Below are 18,790 nucleotides of genomic sequence, written 5' to 3'. Positions count from 1 at the left end.
TAATACTATATTCAGAACTAATGAGGTACAAAAGGTTTTTCCTTTTTTTTTTTTTTTTTTTTTTTTTCTCCAAGCATTTGTCCTCGTACACTGCATAAACTCTTAACACTGGAGTTTTCACTTTCAAAAATGCAACATTCCAGAACTTTAATGTAAGAAATTAATTGATTTGCATGCAGGACCACACATTTGGGCTAAACCTTTCTGCCAGTGACTACTGTTTTCTTTTTGCAGCAAATCCTTTAGCAGAACTCTTCGATTGCTACTGTTATCAATTAAGCCAGAAAACTTCTCCTCCCAGTTTTTAACAACCAAAATCAACAGGTAAGACTCTTCTAAAGGAAACATACCTCCCCAAAAATCATAATTATTCCTCGTTTGTATTATAACTACCTTGAAACTTTCACAGCTGCCAACAAAAATGGCATTTAAAAGGTTTGTTAGCTGTAGTATTTAAAAAATACTACTTCAGTCAGAAATAATTTTCAAATGACTCCATGCTATGTCTCTTCCAAACTATCAGAACAGGTTTTACTTAGCTCAGCATTATCTTGATAAGATTTCCCACCTTCCTGACTGCAGATTTTGCTTTGCTCGATATTATCATTATAAGATTGTCCCTCTTCCTGATTGCTGGAAACAACTGTCTTCAGCTTTTCCTCAATTCTATCAGCTACAGCACACATTTTTAACGTTCTCAGGCTGCTTAGTAGGGTTCCATAAGCTCCTTTAATCCCATGACTTTGATACCAGGCTTGAAACAGCTTAATCTTCTGTTCAAATGTATCATTAAAGTTGTCCTGCAAAACTTGATCAATGACAGGATCTGATATTTGGTGATAACGGACAAACTTCTTGACTTGTGTGAGTGTCATCTCCTCTGCAATAATAGGGATGTGGCTGCTCAGGTCAACATCTAGAAGCATAAAAGGAAATGAATGCTCTTGGCACTGAAATCTACTGTTCTTTGCTTGTTTAATCACCTATGCTTAGAGTTGGTACTTTTTTCTATCCAAAACAGGCTAAGTTTCAGGTATTAGTGACTCTGTATGTTTTATGTGTGATTTTGCAATATATCTCAGGTCTGCTTTTACATATTCCTACCAAATGAAGATAATTCAAACATCCAGGGTTGTATTGCTTTCTAGCACCTTAAAAAGAACTAAATTCCTTCTGTAACCTCTTCATCCCTCTTGATCATCCAAGCCTGGTCATGACTCCTGTACCTGTTTTGCTCCAAATAATATTGGGAAATGTCCTGGAATGGGACAGATTTTTTTGCGATAATAGCCTTGGAGCTTGTATTCTCTTCCTATGGAGTTTTACCACTGTGGTTTTGCCATTGAACATAAGGCAGGATTGTGTTTTTGTGATTCTACTGCTGGCTGTAGGGCTACCCCATTACCAAAATTATCCATGGTTCTAGAAATCCAGCTTGCTGCCTCCTATTGCCTGCGCTGTATGCAGAAAAGAACTCCACCTATTTTCAATTAGTAGTTGCTTCCTATACAACAGACCTGAGGCAAAAGGTGTGCCTTAACAAGCACATTATAAGCTGGCATTTCTTTAATAAGTGTTCAATGTTGTGCTGAGTGGCAGCTCTAGAAAGTGGTAAAGTCTATACAAAAATACCCTTTCTTTAGAGTAGGATTTACATGTTTGTATTTTTTTTTTTATTCTACTGAATTTTGAAAAATTACTTGTCTCTTACCTGCATATACGAGCGGTGTAATCTGAAAAGAGAGGCAAACAAGAAATGAATACATAACATTTTTGTTAAATACCAACCATGGATAAACAGATGTCACGACAATTTTCTCCATGATTTCCCTATTCTATGAGCTAGGGAATCAGACTGGACACATTATGACTTGGGTAAGCTTGAGGAATCACCTCACGATTGCTATTGCCTAAAAATACACATGGGGAGCAGGTACCCTAGATCAGTGGAGGTATGATGATTTGTAAGGTTTTGATCTTGGTCACATAACTGAGCACAACAACAAACCCTGAAGAAATAATACAGAATTTCTCTTACTTCTCCCAAGATTTCTTATGGTGAAATTTAATTCATTGATCTCATAGAAGAGAGGCATGCAGGTGCTCAGGCAGTACCAGGGTAATTTAAATGGAACTAAGTTCCCTTGCATCAAGCTGAGTTTTATCTGATCTAAGCAATACCACTTACTATTTCAGGGAGTGTTTCACCTGGATTCTCCTGGCAAGTAAGACCCTTACGTTTTCTCTTGTCTGAAAGAGAAAAACACAAAACAGTCTTAAAATCCAGGTCAGCATATTCCTCTGGACTCCAAGAATATAAAATTACATCTGAATAAGTGGCTGAATATCTTATTCAGAGTATGTTAGGAATAAGGAAAAGGGGAATCACTTACAGAATATTAATAGTGGTCCAGATCCTAATAATACTATCACAAACATGACCACAGCTGCAATGCCCCATGATGACATTCCTGCTGGAACATTGGAAACGTTACATGAAAGCTAAGCCAAGAAACGCAATACAGCAATACACTAAATTTTTAACAAGATTGAATCAGATTGTAGAGCCCCTTCTATTGACTCCTGATGGCAGAAGCTAGTGCTTTGTTAAAGTCTTGACTATTGTGAGTCACCCCCAAAAAGGAGTAATAGCTCCTGCATCTCTGCTGTGATCAAGAGAAAAGGGCAATCATGCTCCATAGGTCAGTACAGGGTCCAGCAGAAACAGTCCCCTCAACAGTCAGGAATCACTATGGGTCATTGTATAAAACACAACTGCAATAGCCTCTCAAAATGCAGCAGATGCTAGATCATGCTAGGCTCTAAAATGGTACCTTTCGCTCTGCACACAGTGTCTGAAGTTGAAGTACATTTTTCAGCTGGAACGTTTTCACATCTGCAGAAAAGATGAATTGTTGTGGGATTTGTTTCTCTCTTTATAAAGTGTCAAGAGAGCAAGTAAAAATCTTCTAATGCTTTTTATTGGCTAAAGGAGGCATATAGCAGAATGTTGGAGTATAGAACCTAACAGGTATGAAAATAGTGTGGGGAAAAAGCGTGGAAATGATTTTCTAGGTATAATAGTAGATCACACACAGGCAACATGAAAGCTCATACACTCTGTTATTTTGAAAATGCTATATAGAGTTGCTGGATGTAAACGGACTTTTAGGCATGCCTTTGGAAATCTTGCATGCATGCAACTTAGCTTGTTCAGCTGGCTTAACTCAGTCAAAATAAGTGCAAAGGAAAACTAGTATATTTTCCCTCAGGTTAATGTTATTTTAGCCCCAGTCTTGAAACTGTCTGGAAAAAAGTGTGATAATATATTATCACTCTCATATTTAACAATGAAAGCATAAACTTACATGGTACATTGCTCGCAATGCGTAGTACATGGTACAGAACGGCAAAAATAGTTCTCTGCACAGACGCATTCTGTGTTCTGTTTTGTGGTACATTCCTTTCCAACCTTAAAACCTAAAACGAATTCTTAAAGTTTGTTAGTTTGAAAAAGTAGGCCTCTGCTCACAAGCTTTTGTCAGACCTGTGTGTTTTTAGCTCTACCACTGCTGGTACTGGTGACCCTTAGTAAGTAGAACGTAGCTTTTGTAAGGAACCTTGCTGTGGGAGTGCTGGAAACACAAGGATGGCAGAGAGAGACCTCTGCTGGCCGATAGCTCAAAAAACTGATCACACAACAAAGTACTTGCTAGAAGAGGACTCGTTTGACGCTGCCAAACGTGTCAGCTTCTTTTTCCCCTTAATAAGTATAAAGAAGGGACCACAAAAGATCATGTACCCCATCTCTCAGCTTTACGTCAGAGACAATTTCTTTCCTACCCCTGACAGACAGCAAGTTTTTATCTCTTCCTGAGAACCCTCAATAGTGAGGAATTATCCCGCTCCTGGGGTAAGTCCAAACAAGTGTATTAATTTTCTCCTGTCCTCAATGTATATGAGAAAAAGATCTCTGTTTAAGAAAAACTATTTCTGCTTTAAGAAAAAAAAAAAAAAACACGTAAGTAGACTTATCTACTATGAAAGCTATTTTCATTGGTATATAGGACCAGAAGGGATTTTTTGAGTTACCACATTCGGTACCCTGCTGTAACAGGAAAATGAGTTCTCTCTAAAATTTGGTTAACTCGACTGTGAAACCAGTGCTGATGCCATTCATGAAAAATATCAAACATGGATGATCCTAAGGATGGTTCTCTTCCTCCTGCCTAGTATTTTCTACTGACTTCCCTTCAACAATATTAGTCACATTATCTCATACAAAATAGTCATCCCATTATCTTTAACTGATTCTAATTAGTTTGCTAATTAGATTAATTAGATTAACTGTTTCTCATTAGTTTCTTACTAATTAACTAGGCACTGTACATAAACTGAATTGTTTTGCTATAGTAATCTTCATTACCCATCTGAAAATGCTTGTTATAGTAGCTAACATAAAGCTAACTTCATATTCCTACAGGTGATCTGAGAACAACCATACTGGAGTTAAGAGCTGTCTCTCCGCTTACCCAACCAGATTTTGGATATGAAGAACGCAGAACTATCGTTCCGCAAGTCCAGCTATACTAGAACTACAGGACACCTGGTGAAACTGGTAGGAGATCAGTTTAATGGATTAAAAAATAATAATAATAATCTATGCTGGGTATTTATGCATTGGATAGTGAATTTCTGGAACCTGGTGTCCCCCAACAGGCAAATGCACAAAGGGCTCATAAAGGGATTATAACTGACTAGGTGGAGGTGAACTTTCTAATGTCCCCTCCCATAAACGTGGATGCCAGGAGACTTTGCAGGGAACAGTTCATAGAAATTAGGTTTGTGGGTGTTGTTGTTGTTTTCTTCTCTAAGTAGCATCTCTTGCTCACCAAATACTGGGATGGGGGGACCACTGTCCTGACCCACTAAGGCATGCCACATGCCTTTTAGTTTTGTGATTTGATACTATATCCCACAAAGCACACAATGTATCAAAAAACACCACTCTATCAGCTCCAAAAATTTTAGATATTATCAATTATGTGAGAGACTACAGAAGAAATCACTGGGAATGCTCCCTTTTCTGCTTCTTACAACACCCCTTTTCTTTTAAATAGAGGATGAAGAAGAGAGAGCAAGCTTTCCTTCATTGACCCTAACCAGTCTGTGTCAGGTCTCCTTTTCAAGGAGAAAAGCCTGTGTCAAAACTGAATGACTTTGGGAAAACAAAGCTGATTCTTATGTCCTAGTTCACATCTCTACCATAATTTTGAAAACTATCTAGTAAGACTATTTTTTTCTGAAGAACCAACATCTTTTGTTAGATCAAGTTATGTACTTAATGAGGGCATATAAAAAGAGAATCACAGAATCAACTAAGTTGGAAGAGACCTCCATGATCACCCAGTCCAACCTCTGACCTAACACTAACCAGTCCTCCACTAAACCATATCTCTAAGCTCTCCATCTAAATGTCTTTTAAAGACCTCCAGGGATGGTGACTCAACTGCTTCCCTGGGCAGCCCATTCCAATGCTTAATAACCCTTTCAGTAAAGAAGTTCTTCCTAATATCCAACCTAAACCTCCCCTGGTGCAACTTTAGCCCACTCCCCCTAGTCCTGTCACCAGGCACGTGGGAGAATAGACCAGCCCAAGACTTCTGAGAATTTACAAGCTATTGGCATCTTCAGGGCTGATAAAAAATAAGTTGTTGAATCCTGTCTTTTTTTTCCCCCAACTGGATTATCAGTGAACTTATTGAGAGATGCTACTTGTCATGCTGGCCCCAAGTAGGCTACTACATCCCGAATAAATGCATTATCTGTAGGGCCTTCATTACAACTCCTAAAATATTACAGTGCTTGTGAGATAATCTGTCAGGAAAATATCATAATCCAAAGTTGAGGCTGGTGAAGAAGCATTAACTACTGTAAGTCCAACTAGCAACATCAGAGTATCTTGGAACAGGTGGGTTATCTGCCACTATGCAAAGTAAAGAAAGGAACCATAGAGGCAAGTGTAGAAAGAGGTGGGATGTTACTCTCCAAAAGCTTTCTAGCTGAGCAAAGGCAGATATAAGGAGAAGTAATAGACCAACATAGCTTGTTCTTCATCCTTGTTTGTACTTAACAAAAAGAAACTAGAGGATAAACTTAAGACTTTGTCATACAGTCCTCCATGTCCTACTACTAAAACAATTTAATCTGCATGCTACCCATTGCTCGGGGATTGTGGAGACTTTTCAGTTCAATCTTGTCTCAAATAAGACTTGCTGCTATTTCTATAGACATACCAAATTCGCTGTCACATGAAGCACATCTCTTACACTTGACCTCATCATTGGCATGATCCATGTACTCTCCAGGTTTACATGATACACAGTGCTCTCCTGTGTCTGTTGGGCAGGAAATATTTTTAACGTAACCTGTAGGGACAGAGAAACAAGAATAAAACTTATACCTTTGGACAAAAGCCATCAGCTCTAAGACCTCTATCAGATTTTGGTTTTAATCCCTAATACGTTTTGATTTACAAATACAAATAGAATCCATATTCTTTATGCATACATATGTGTTCTTCAGGATGGTAGTATACATTGAATTCTGATTATCCTTCCTTCTTCCTCCAATTTATTACTGAAGGAAAACACACCAAACAAAATTGAACATGTAAAACTTGAAAACCCATGAATGCATGGAGTGTCTTGTTGGCAAAACCCTGTGTGTTTGGACTTTTAAAAAATCTTTGAAAGCTGCATAAGTAATATAGGATTATTTTTTTTCTATCATGAGCATGTAATGTGTGAACTGCTATCTGTGGTGTAAAGTTACTGGTGCACTGAGCTCAAGAAATACTTTTGAAGTGTCTGATGTCCTGTAATAGAGAAAGATATGGTTAGACAGAAGCACTGCAACCAGAAAGCCATGGCATGCCATGTAGCTATCTCAGCAAAAAGCAGTTGTGCATGTTGTGGTTTCCACTTTTAAAGACTGTCTTGTAAAGTCATTATACTCACCAGGTTCACATTTCTTGCAACACTGGCCATTTAAATTGTACTCATCCTCAGTACATTTAATTTCCCTCTTAGCAATGATCCTCTTTCTTGGAATAGATCTATTGTATGCCACATGTATGAGATATTCAGTATCATTTTTACACTCTGCTTCAATAATTAAGACAGCCACCTAGGAGAGAAGAACATCAAATGATATAAGAAATTGTCAAGGACTGTAGGTGCATGTTACTACTAGCACAGAGCTACATCAGCATTGTCATTCCATTACTAAAAATATTCATATTCACCCCCTTACTGAAGTTCTCGTTCTCACTTTGTTTTCCAATTCAATTATTTTTCTCCTTAGCAGATGATGACTATATAGTCCTAAAATAATGTCTTCCAAACTAATTTGCACTCCTCTTCCATTTCTTTGAACGCATTCTCAAGTTAAACTGTATAATGCTTTTTTTCTCCTCTTTTGCTAGTCAATAGTAACTTTACTAGCCATCACTGTCCTCTCTCTTCATAATAAAAAAGTACTGTGGACCAGAGAGAGGCCAAACCATTCCTTTATCTCTTTTGGGTGTAAAGAGGGAAAGAGAGAAGGATGGATCTACCATGATTTACCTTACTCTTCACAATAGTTTGTGGGAAATTCTGTAGATGACTTGTGTGCACTAAGTATGACATGTCTCCTGTCTATATAGTGGAGCTATGTAATGAACTGACAGCTCGTTGGCTGGAGGACTAGGTTCCATCCCAGAAATACTGTTATGCAGGAGAGTTAAATGAGAGCTTGCCTTTAGTTAGCCCAGTTTCTGCTGATATTATGGACTGATTTGAACACTTCGACCTTTTTATTTACTTCACTGATACTATCTGTGCAGAGTAACCGGAAAAAAATTAAGACAGTCCTTGCCTTGAAGAGTTCAGTCTTAACTGCAAACTTAAGCTCTACATTTGCTGTTCTTGCTCCTCCTTTAATTACAGAGTACCGTTTCCTAGTTCACAAAAGACATAAAAAATATAAATTATGAGGGGAAGGGGAAAAATGATGCCTGGAAACAAATGGACCAGTGCTATTGTCTTTGGCAAAATGAAAGAATAGGCCAGTTGTGAAGGAGAGGGACAGAGTCCCTTTTTTCAGAAAGGGATTAGAGAGTAACGAGACACAATAAAATGTGTAGTCCTCATACCCATGGCACAGCGGGATGGGCTACAGAAGTCCTACTAATTGCATATTTGCTTGCATTTTAAATCAGTATGCAAAATAGCTTGATTTGAATAATTGACTGTATGAAAGAGGTTAATTCTGAATGGTTGTCTTTTAGCACTTTTGAGCTGCAGTTTAATACCAACTTGACTGTATCTATTAATGCTGACAGCAAAGGACATGCTATATACATATTTAAGCAACTTTCTCCTAGTTTGAAAATCGGTTATTTTTACTGTTAGACTTTTATTTACTTATTTTCCCTGACAGAGGGTGATATTTAATGGTTGGTTCATTCAGTCTTTATGAAGCTGTGTGAAACTGCTTGGATGCCCACTGTAACTTTAGCTAGATGTAGAAAACTCTTGTAATTATCTGAACTTACTGAAAAAGAGAGGGTTGGATTTCCAACTGCATGCCACCTCTGGGAGCCAGGCCAGGAGGGTAGCCCTGTGGGGTGGCCGCCATCCAGCCTAGCTCAGCTTTCCCTAGTTGTGGGTGAAGCCCCTCTGCTCCTCCGCCACTGTAGGGAGGGGAGGGGGTGGTTGCACTGTCTCTCGAGCCAAACCAGGAGCACCGTGACACCCCAACTGGAGTGAGGCTCTGGAAATGGGGTGGAGAGGCCAGGGCTGGTGGCTCTGGCAACCCTGAGGCAGCCGTCACAGCCCCAGGAAGCCCGATGGTGCCAGGCTTTCAGACCCACGTGCAGGTTCATGGCCAGGGCATGTGGAGGGCAGATGTGAGCAGCGCTCACAGCATAAGGAAGTCAGTGGGGAAGTGACTGCTCGGTCTCTCCCCTCTGATGGAGGAACTGTGACTCAGCGGGGACAAGTGGCACAGCACCGACCTGCACCCGAGCACACAGCCAGTGCTCAGAGGTGCCTGCCTGCTTCTTGCCACCCTTTACCCCGCCGCAGCACTAGGCTGGCTCTCTTCTCCTTATCTGCCCTCGACCGGCACCTAGCCAAGCTCTGTGCCCACTGGGGAGCTGCCCACCCTGCTCTGGCACATGCATCTCCCGCGTCAGAGCTGTGAAGCAGCACTTGTGGCTTTTGGGGAGTAAAGAGAAGACTGGGGGATACGCTAGTGCAAAGAAAATGTACAGAGAATTGTGTAGGAAAGAGGATAAAATGAAAGAAAAAAACACTCCTAAATGACTAGTATGAATAAAACTTAGTACAACTGCTTCTAGGGGCTACACAATCACTGCAAACACAGTGCGTGCATGGACAGTCTTCCCTCGAGCAAAACTCAAGCTTACACAGAAGAGCTAGGCTGACAGAGTTGGGAGGGAAGCAGGGTGGTGGTGGTGGTTTGTTTGTTTGTTTTTGGATGGAAGCCCTCCATTGTCACTTGCAGAGGTGAACTTCCTGGTATGCTTGAAAGAAGCGGGGAACGTTTCTCAGAAATTGACTTTCACACAGCCCCAAAAGCCTACATAGCTTCTGCTTGTAGAGTCCCTGCACTGCCTTCTTGCATAAGGAATAATGAGAAAACTTTTGGAGATTTGAGCTTTCAAAGTAACACCCTAACTTGAAAAAAATATCTCCTCCTGTATTTGCACCCTCTTAAAATCATTCCATTTGCTATGTAAAAGTGTTGGTCTGCCCTTCCTTATAGGAAAAAAAAAAGTCAGTAGTCATTTAGCTTCCGGAGCATACCTTAACTCCTCCTCGCTGTCGCTGAGCAGTGAGTGCTCCTAGCAGAAAGCATTGCAGGGGTTTTCAGAGGCAGGGGTGATAGGTACTTTTTTAGGATGTGTATATTCAAAGGGCGGCTGTGCGTTTTCAGTCCAAAATGACTCACAGAGGGTCTGTTCAACCTTTCTCCTAGTAAACTAAAAACAGTTGTCATACCTAAAGATGGAGTGATCTGAGCAGCATATAGGAGTAGAAGCAATCAGGGATATCTAACCTTAGCAGAATCCATAAGAATTATCACATGGGCACATTTTTCTTTGGTTTCACTCCTTTTGCATTGCTTTTCAAATGCCTAAGCATTTGAGACCTTTCTATCTTTTCCCTGCCCACCTTTCCTTCACTCTTACAGCGTCCTTCAAAATGCTGTCAGCAACAGGCATCTGCTAAGGACATGTAGAAAACCTGTCTTCATCTGTGTTCCCAGGGCAGTGACAGGAGCTTTATTTTCCTGAAAGTCGTGTGATTTTGGGACTCTATCCTCAGATTCTTTCTGCACCCGAGTATTCTTCACAATGGGTCAAAGTCCTTGGATGCAAAACTTTCAGCAGACTCACCTCATGGGGCTGAAATATCACTTTGGAAGTGTGAATATGTTATTCGCATACAGGTCTTTTGCAAGCTTTACAACATTTCACCCTCTAAGTAAAAAAAAAATCTCCCTCCTGTTATCTCTATAATACATTTGACTTTTGTCAGCTGCTTCTCCTATTTCTAAACCATAAACACCTACAGACGAGAAGGGTGATGCCTTCAGCACTTGGTGGCCTTTTTTTCCTTCAACATTTATTATATGGGGGTAATGTGCATGAGTTCATCGGGGCTTTCTAAGTAGTTTAAAAAAAACAGGTGGGGGTGGGAGGATTTTTCTTGCTTTTTTGAATAATGGGAGCTAAGAAAAACTTGTTTTCTAATTTTTGACTTGCTTCTGGTATTTCTTTGACAAATGGTTGCTAGAGTTAGCTCAATTTTAATACAGTTTTCCATGTAATTAGTCTCCCTTGTGCTAACCCCTTTCAGGATGGCTTTGTCAGAGAAATGAATTCTACACTGCTTGTTAAGAGGATTCTCTACATAGGCCTTTTAGTATGACATTAAATTTCCGCTTCTGCTATCTTTAGGATCAACTTTTCCTCATTTGTTTTTTCCCCCACGAAGGCAGCAGATGGTAGTTACCACCAAAATAGCCATTAAAAAAAGCATGTCTTTAGATTCTAAAATCTTTTATGAGAAGGACTAAGAAGAGTGCGGTTTTGTTTTCTGAAGCCTAGCAATGGGAGCTGGTATTTCCCCACAGATAAAAGCATCGTAGCCTCCTGAAATTTTAAGTGAGGTTCATGTGTTCAGTGCCTGCAAGAATAATAACCCTCAGTTATGTCTTAAAGTAGTCATGTCTTAAAGGAGTTGTCCAGATTCAGTCCATTACTATTTCACATCTCAGCTGCCTCACGTGCAATTTACAGCAGTATACTGGGGGATAAGGATACCGTGGTTGGTTGGTTGTTCTTAATTTTGTATTTTTTTAGGAGCACTGTGCTAATAAACAATAAATACAATTGAATTAAAGAGATTTGGAACAGTATTAACAGTTCTCACCTCTATTTGACAATATTGTGGCTAAGGACAAGTAAGAGACGGACAGAACAGAAATTATGAACTTTTCTCCCTTTTGTAATGTGATACGATTTGCTTGTAGCTACTTTCTCTTTGCTCTGTGAGTTGCCTCAAATACAAAGATAGTTAACTGTGGAAACATAAGCAGACAAGCATTTTCAGAATTGGAGTGCTTATACTTCTCACTCGAGTCTTCCCATGACTTTATGGCTGCTTATATGTATACATTTAAAACGTGCATTGGTTCTGTGGGAAATAAGAAATAAGGGTCGGCACAGTAAAGTAGGAGTCCTGTTTTCAAAGGCATGTCTTCTAAGTTTCAAGAAGACTGCCTGATTTGTAAATAATTCTATCAGATCATTACAAAGTATTCATGTAACACTTCACTGTCTCAGTGAACAGGTGGGCTGTTCACTGTCTCAAGGTGGCCTGTTCCTCTACAGTGTGTCTCTGAATGGTATGTGGTTTTGTGGCCCGCTTTATGGGGTAAAGTTAGAAGTTTTCTAGCTATATAGGCCATTGCTATATTGCTCTGCAACTCCTTCTGCTTTAGCGCAATACAGAGTTGCTTGTAAAATTGAGGTTTAATTCAACAATCTACTTTCATGTTCTGGATTAATCAAGTGAGCAAGTCAAATGTTGCCCAGGTTTACTGATATTTTAAGTAGTGGAACAACATACTAGTTATATATATATTAATAGAATGCATATGGGAGAGCTGCAGTCTTTCCAAAGGATAGCAAAACTCGGAAACAATTAGAAAGTAAGAATAGGAATGATCTTTCTTTTCTGGGAGCAGGTAAGAGAAGGTTTTTTTTTTTTTATCTTAATTTATGTTCTGAGTAGTTCTAAGATACTGAACTAGACAGACACTTCTGCCATTTGTTTGCTGCTCCTGTACAGGGACAGGTACCAATACAATTCCGTCAGCAGCTGGAAATTCTTCCTTGTATTTAACTACGCCCTGGTGCTTTGTGCAGGGGCATAGGTAGAACCTTATAAATCACTTTGTTTATGACCTGTTGTATGACAAATCAGATGAGAAACTGAATAACTTCTGCCTGACCACCAGAACCTAACCTGCCACCCCCCAAGCAGCCTCTGTTTGTTAGTGGTGTAACTGCACCATGATGCATTTCGGAGTGGGAATTCCAGCAAGTTCTTCCTCGGAGGAGGCGAGGAGCGGGGCTGGGGGCGCAACGCAACCTGTACCCCAGGTGCATGCAGGGCTCGGCTCTGCCACGGCACAGGGATCGCTGCCACAGGCATGGTCCCTGCTGCCCCGCTGCTGCCCGTGCCAGGGTCTCTGGCCAAGGAGCCCTGCTCCTGGAGCTCTAGAGGTCCTAGACCCCTGCTCCTCCTAGACATGGAGCTCTCACCCACCTGTGCTGGGAGGGCTCTGTGCTGCAGCACCTCCTTACCTCCCTCGCTGGCAGCAGCCTTCCACAACGGCAGCGATAAGTAACACGCTTAGCCGGGTGACCCAAGCCCTGAAGCTTCCGAGCCTCGTCCCGAGCGGGAGGAATGACCAAGGTGAGAGGAAGGCCCTGCCCCGCTGCCGGTAAACGCCCGCGCTTCACCGTGCTCAACCTCGCCTGCCTCTCCAGCCTTCCCTGCCTTGCTGCTGGCAGGGGGCCAGAGCCCAGCTGTTCGCCTGGGGCTGTTCGCCTGGGGCTGTTCGCCTGGGGCTGTCGGCCCGGCCCTGCCCAGCCCTGCTCGCCTCTCCCCGGGGCCGAGAGCCGGCAGCAGCCCGGCCCGGGTGGAGGGCGCCCGGCCCCGGCTGCTGCACAGCGCCCGCTGCCCTCCTCCCGCGGCTGTGGCAGCGGAGAGCCTGAACTCGAGGGACCGTAAAGTTAAAAGCAAACAAACAAAACAACCGCACGCACCACCAGACCTGAGCAAACCGCCTCAATTTCCGAGAAGTTTCGCCCCGCGCCCCGTCCCGGCCCCAGCCGCCCTCCCCACCCCGCTGCCCGGCGGGCACTTACGAGGAGCAGGGCGAGGAGTCCCCGGGCCATGCCCCAGCGCTGTCCCGCAGCCTCCGGCGAAGCGAAAGCGGCGCGGCTCCTGCCGGGCTCCTCCCATGTTGGTAAACACGAGGCGGGCCCGGCCCGGCCCGGCGCCGGGGAGCGGCGGGGCCCGGCGGAGGAGGGCGCCGTGCCTGCCCCGCCGGGGGAGGCAGCCAGGCCGGGGCTGGGCGCTGTGAGGGGCCCCGAGGCAGCCCCCTTCTGTCAGCCCCCCACCGAGGGCACTCTCTCTGTGCGGGAGAGGCCGGGTCTGGGGCAGGGAATCCTCAGTCCGCAGGCGTTCGGAGCAGGCTGAGCTCATCGGAAGGGTGGCTGCGGCTTCGTAGCCAGTTTCTCAGTAGCGTTAGGAGTAACGCGACGCTATCAGTTATCGACGCGCTTCTTGATATTTCACGTGGTGCTATTGGAAGACCATGGTTGTAACTGAACTGGCGCTTTCGTTTTAAGCAACCTTTCTCAGTAGTTTGTGAATCACCTCTTTGGATTTTCTGATGGTGTGGCTGCTACCTGCAGATAAACTCGATACTTGCAGATAAGCTGAGTACATATATCATCAAAAAATAGCGGCTGTTTTCAATATTTCAGGCTTTTTAACCACTTCCGCATAAAATTAGGAGGTGACACCGTGGTGACACAGTGTTGGAGATGGTGCCTTTGGAGTATCCTGTAACAAGCAGCTCTTTTCCTTCCCACGTGGTGGTATGGAGATGGGGAGAAACCTCTCCTTGGTGTTACATGCCTGCGGTTCCTACAGGCCAAACCCAAACGGGTACGTGCTCAAGGCTGGTGAACCCAAGGCTGTTCGTTTTAGCGGAAGTTTGCGTGCAAATGAGGGCAGAGGGAGTACTGCAAACAGCATTGCCCAGATCTAGGTGGGTGCTGCAGCAGAAAGCTCAGTAGAGCTGTTTCCAAATTCATCACTTAGGGGATTGTGGTTTGCCCTGAAAACAAAACCTAACATCACTGGGCCCTCAGCAGGCATCGCTTAGCATTTATCAACACCTAGGTGTTCTTGCCCTAATTATTGGGTATCTTCCAGTAAGTTAATAAATGTATATTAGATGCATGCACTTTGCACTCTTCCCTGCCCCCCCCAGGAGGTGTAATTGAATGCATGGGTATATCTGTTTTGTATTTTTATCTTGGTAGGTAGCTTTGAGATAAGTTTGAAAAGCCACCAGATTCTTGTGAAAACAACAGTGCCTGCATGTGATTTGGAGTCATACCTCATGGCTGGTAACTGTAGCTGTTTGGGTTTTTGATAATGTCATAGATACAAACCATGAGAGCAATTTTTTTGTTTGTTTGTTTATTCTGAGATGTTATTGGTGGGCACCACAGAGTTGTGCTTTCATCTTTTGCACTCATCTTTGGGTTGTGGCAGCATTTTTGGCTGGTAGAAGTGACAGCTTTGACTGTTTTCTTTATTCTCTCATCATCTAAAATTGGATTCATGTGTCAGTTGAGCTCTTAGCGAGTATAGGAGATGTTGCATTATTTTTCTTACCAGTAGATGTCCTTGAACCTTTCCTAATAGGCGAAGAGGGATTACAGCACGGAAAGATCAAATTCCAGGACTAGTTAACATGTATCAACCTTTTTAGTTTCTTTGCAGTTCCACCTTTGAAAATGACAGGTTTTGGAATTAAGGTGAAGTTGTTGACCTACTCACTGTGCTGTTTTGATTTATGTGTGGGGTTTTGCTGTTCTATGTCCACGTATGTGCACTGATCATAGCAAATTCTGTTAAAAATAGCTGCAGAAATGCCTAAGGAATATGTCTGGACATGTTACTGCAACTTTGAGGGTCACTAAACTACACATTGTATTTCAGCCTTAATTGGCATTAAACTGTTTTGCCCCTGTCCAGAAGCTTACTTGCACCTAGAAAAACTAACTCCATTAGGATATTATGACATTGTAAAGTGCTGTATTTTGAGAAGGCTAACTTAGCTAGTCTCTCCAGGTGATGAAAAATTGTCAAGGTAAAATAAAACAAGATCAAGGAACCAGGGGCCTGTGTATTTTATTGGTCTGACTTCCAGGAGTTGGACTCGATGATCCTTATGGGTCCCTTCCAACTCCGGATATTCTATGACTTCAAAATGTTGAATCCACTTTTATATTACAGAGGGAAAATAATAGATGGAAAATGCATAAGAGCTAACTTGATTCCTACCACGTTTTTTGTTGTTGTTGTGGCTGTTGATAAATTATTACAGATTTTTTAAAATTAAAATTACTGATTTTTTTTTTTTTAAAATAATTGGCTTAGGTTTATTTTTGCATGTTGGCAATTATTTAGCAATTCTTTTGTGCTAAGATTGGAAAATTTAGATTAATGTAATATAATTTAACTGAGGTGGTTTCATGAAACTTAAACTCTCCTTTGACCAATAGTACATGTTAGAAGATTACTGTTGCACAGAAGACTGGGGTACATTAACACGCTAAATGTAGGAGTTCTTGAAATTAAGAAGGGTTATGAGCTCCTCAGTACAATTGTCCTCATGCTAACTTCGCATTTTCTTGTCTTGTTTATATTGACTTATTATCCTGTCTTTCAGTAGATGATAAGTTTGCCTTGAAATGTAATTTAGGGGAGAAAAGTGTTGTATTTGGTCAATTTGGTTTGGCTGAAAAGGGAGGAAAATAGGAGAGAATACAGAACATACATTTCAGAGATATTAAAATGAAACATTTTGTTATGTGATTCATGTTTTTTAAGTAACCTGAATTTTAAAGGCAGGTTAGGGTGAGGATTTAATAATAATAATAATTAAAAAATAATAATAATCGGACCCAAAGTAGAGCAATTCTCTTTCACATTCTAACTCTGTTTTGTTTTGCTTTTCTGTTCTGCCTCCTCCCTCCCTCATATATGTTCAGAACAACCCGATTTGACTTTTGATTTAAGTGCAAGATAGAGGCAAGATAGAGCATTGTGAGTGGGTTACTCAACCAGCATCTCCTTTTTTGTTGGTTTCAAAACCCTTTTGGTTTCACGATTCTTGTCATAAACGTTGGATGATCCTTTTGCTAAAAGATCTGAGTGGAATCATTCCTTAAATCATCAGCTCTTACTGAGTCCAATTTTATGGTGGAATGCTTTGCCCTTTGTTTTCCAGATTTAACGGAATGGTTGAGGTTGGAAGGAACCTCCAGAGTTCATCCAGTCCAACCCCTATGCTCAAGCAGGGTCACCGAGAGCATGTTACATGGGATGGCATCTAGGTGGGTTTGAATATTTCCAAAGGAGACTCCCCAACCTCTCTGGGCAGCCTGTTCCAGTGCTCTGTCACCTAAACCATAAAGAAGTTCTTCCTCGTATGATGACGAAACCTCCTGCGGTTCAATTTATACCCATTACCCCTTGTCCTATTGCTGGCCACCACTGAGAAGAGTTTGGCCCCATCCACTTTACGTTGTCCCCTCAGGTATTTATAGAGTTTGATAAGACCCCCTCTCAACTTCCCCTTCTCTAGGCTAAACAGGCCCAGCTCACTTAATCTTTCCTCATAGGACAGATGCCCCAATCCCTTAATCATCTCCATGGCTCTGTGCTGGACCCTCTCTAGAAGTTCCATATCCCTCTTGTATTGGGGAGCCCAGGACCGCACACAGTACTCCAGGTGTGGCCTCTCCAGTGCTGGGCAGAGGGGAGGATCACCTCTCTCTTCAGATCTCCTCTGAAACATTAAAATGGTGACCTTGCTCCACCCACAGGCTGCACACTTTGTTCTGTGGTTTTGTGGACCAGAGGTGCTCTGTAATGACTGTAGCTATTGGCTGTGTTGTTGCAGTGTGATGCAGCCTGCTTCTAAGGATTCAGTGTCACTCTTGGCCTGTTTGAGGTGCAACTTATAATCACTGGGGTTAGTGATGTAGTGAAAGCATCTTGATCGGGTGATGTGGTAGCGAAGCCCTGTAATGGCCCAGCGCAGAGAGAAAGCTGATGCGGCAGCGTAGAAGTGGAAAAGTGGTGTTTACAAACACTGCTTCTCCCCGAGGCGCCCTGCAAGGCTGCTGCTGCGTGGTGTTAAAACGAATCAGGGAGTTCTGGCACGCAGTGTGCAAATCGTAATTGGGTAATGGGGCCTGCAGAGCCATAAATGATAGTGTATATTAAAAAAAAAAAAAAAAAGGGGGGAGAGGGGCAAATAAAAAACTCCCCGAGGTGATAGAAGAGTCAGTAGTAGGACTGCTGGAATGAAAGATGTGGATGATGGAACCTAGGTGAGATCCAGGGTTGCAGCTCTGTTTAATAAGAGATCCCTCAGTTGGAGCATCTCAGGAGCCTCTCATCTCTCTGAAGTCTCTGTGCCTGTGGGGTTGACGAAACAAAACCATGGGGAAACTGCAACTTTTTATAAGTCATTTGTCCCTCTAGCAGTTGTCCTCTGGAGGGGGCGAATATGGAAAACTGGGAATAGTCCCTTTCTGACACTCCAGAGGAAAGCTAAAATAAATGTGCATCCTTTCTCTTGCAATTCAGCTTCTTGACACAACCCTAGATCCATGCTTTTGTTTAACAGGCCCAGTCTGGTGACGTCAATGCATTCTTCACAGCTGGAAAAAAAATAATTTTTCAAACAAACTGAGCATTTCCTTAGACTGGAAAAGCAAATTGGCTGGCTGCCTGGTGGCTCTCACAGCCAATCACCATAACCTTACCATAAATGTAGATGTATTTCTATCTTAAGCTTGATTATTGACTATTTTAGCTGTGGGACTGTCCTCTGTGTGTGCTCTACTAGTGTGTGCTGAGATCCTGAAAGCTGCACAATTGAGCAAATACTTTGCACATCACACTGGCTTAGTTAAATTTTAACTTTGTGACTTGATATGTTGTAAATGCATCTCTGAAATGTCTTGCAGAGCTCTGTCTTTGTCCAGAACTTGCAGCAGACAGCTTAGCTTCAGTGGCTTGCTGGTAGGCTTTTTTCTTTTCTTTTCTTTCTTTCTTTTCTTTCTTTTTCTTTTTTTTTTTTCAGGCTAGCTACTCTTAGTTGTTCTTTGAGGATGGTATTACTATAGTAAGATAATACTAGTATAATTAATATAGTAAAATAATAAACTCAGTGTAAAGCAAATTCTAACAATCAAATGTGTAACAGATGAATTTTAAAAGCTCTTGTGATGATGTGTGAGGGAGGCTAGATGTTCTCCAGAGGAGAGTGAGGAACTGTTTAAACTTTTTCCATTCAGACACTGCTAGGACATAACACGGTTGTTTTA

General features: G+C 42.1%; 1 protein-coding gene across 1 annotated transcript; it reads right to left on the bottom strand.

Moving 5' to 3' along the window:
* Window positions 1–225: 225 nt before the first annotated feature.
* On the bottom strand, window positions 226–13,768 carry FAS (Fas cell surface death receptor). Its single transcript, XM_035329835.1, has 9 exons — window positions 13,514–13,768; window positions 7,020–7,188; window positions 6,297–6,428; window positions 3,369–3,480; window positions 2,835–2,896; window positions 2,394–2,471; window positions 2,189–2,250; window positions 1,712–1,733; window positions 226–916 (listed from the first exon to the last, which is right to left on the bottom strand). Exons 1-9 carry the CDS (start codon window positions 13,541–13,543, stop codon window positions 501–503), a joined length of 1,083 nt encoding a protein of 360 aa, XP_035185726.1. The 5' UTR covers window positions 13,544–13,768; the 3' UTR covers window positions 226–500.
* Between the last annotated feature and the right edge of the window lie 5,022 nt (window positions 13,769–18,790).

The sequence above is a fragment of the Oxyura jamaicensis genome, chromosome 6, assembly GCF_011077185.1.
Source record: "Oxyura jamaicensis isolate SHBP4307 breed ruddy duck chromosome 6, BPBGC_Ojam_1.0, whole genome shotgun sequence".
Classification (NCBI taxonomy): Eukaryota; Metazoa; Chordata; class Aves; order Anseriformes; family Anatidae; genus Oxyura; species Oxyura jamaicensis.
This window is presented reverse-complemented; position numbering and strand designations above follow the sequence as displayed.

Bases quoted from the DNA above. Each gene is read 5' to 3' on its own strand.
- FAS (XM_035329835.1), bottom strand. From the start codon at position 13,543: ATGGCCCGGGGACTCCTCGCCCTGCTCCTC. The intron at 2,251-2,393 runs GTAAGTGATTCC...TTTCTCTTTCAG, and splicing joins TGGACCACTATTAATATTCT to ACAAGAGAAAACGTAAGGGT. The intron at 1,734-2,188 runs GTAAGTGGTATT...CTCTCTTTTCAG, and splicing joins GTGAAACACTCCCTGAAATA to ATTACACCGCTCGTATATGC.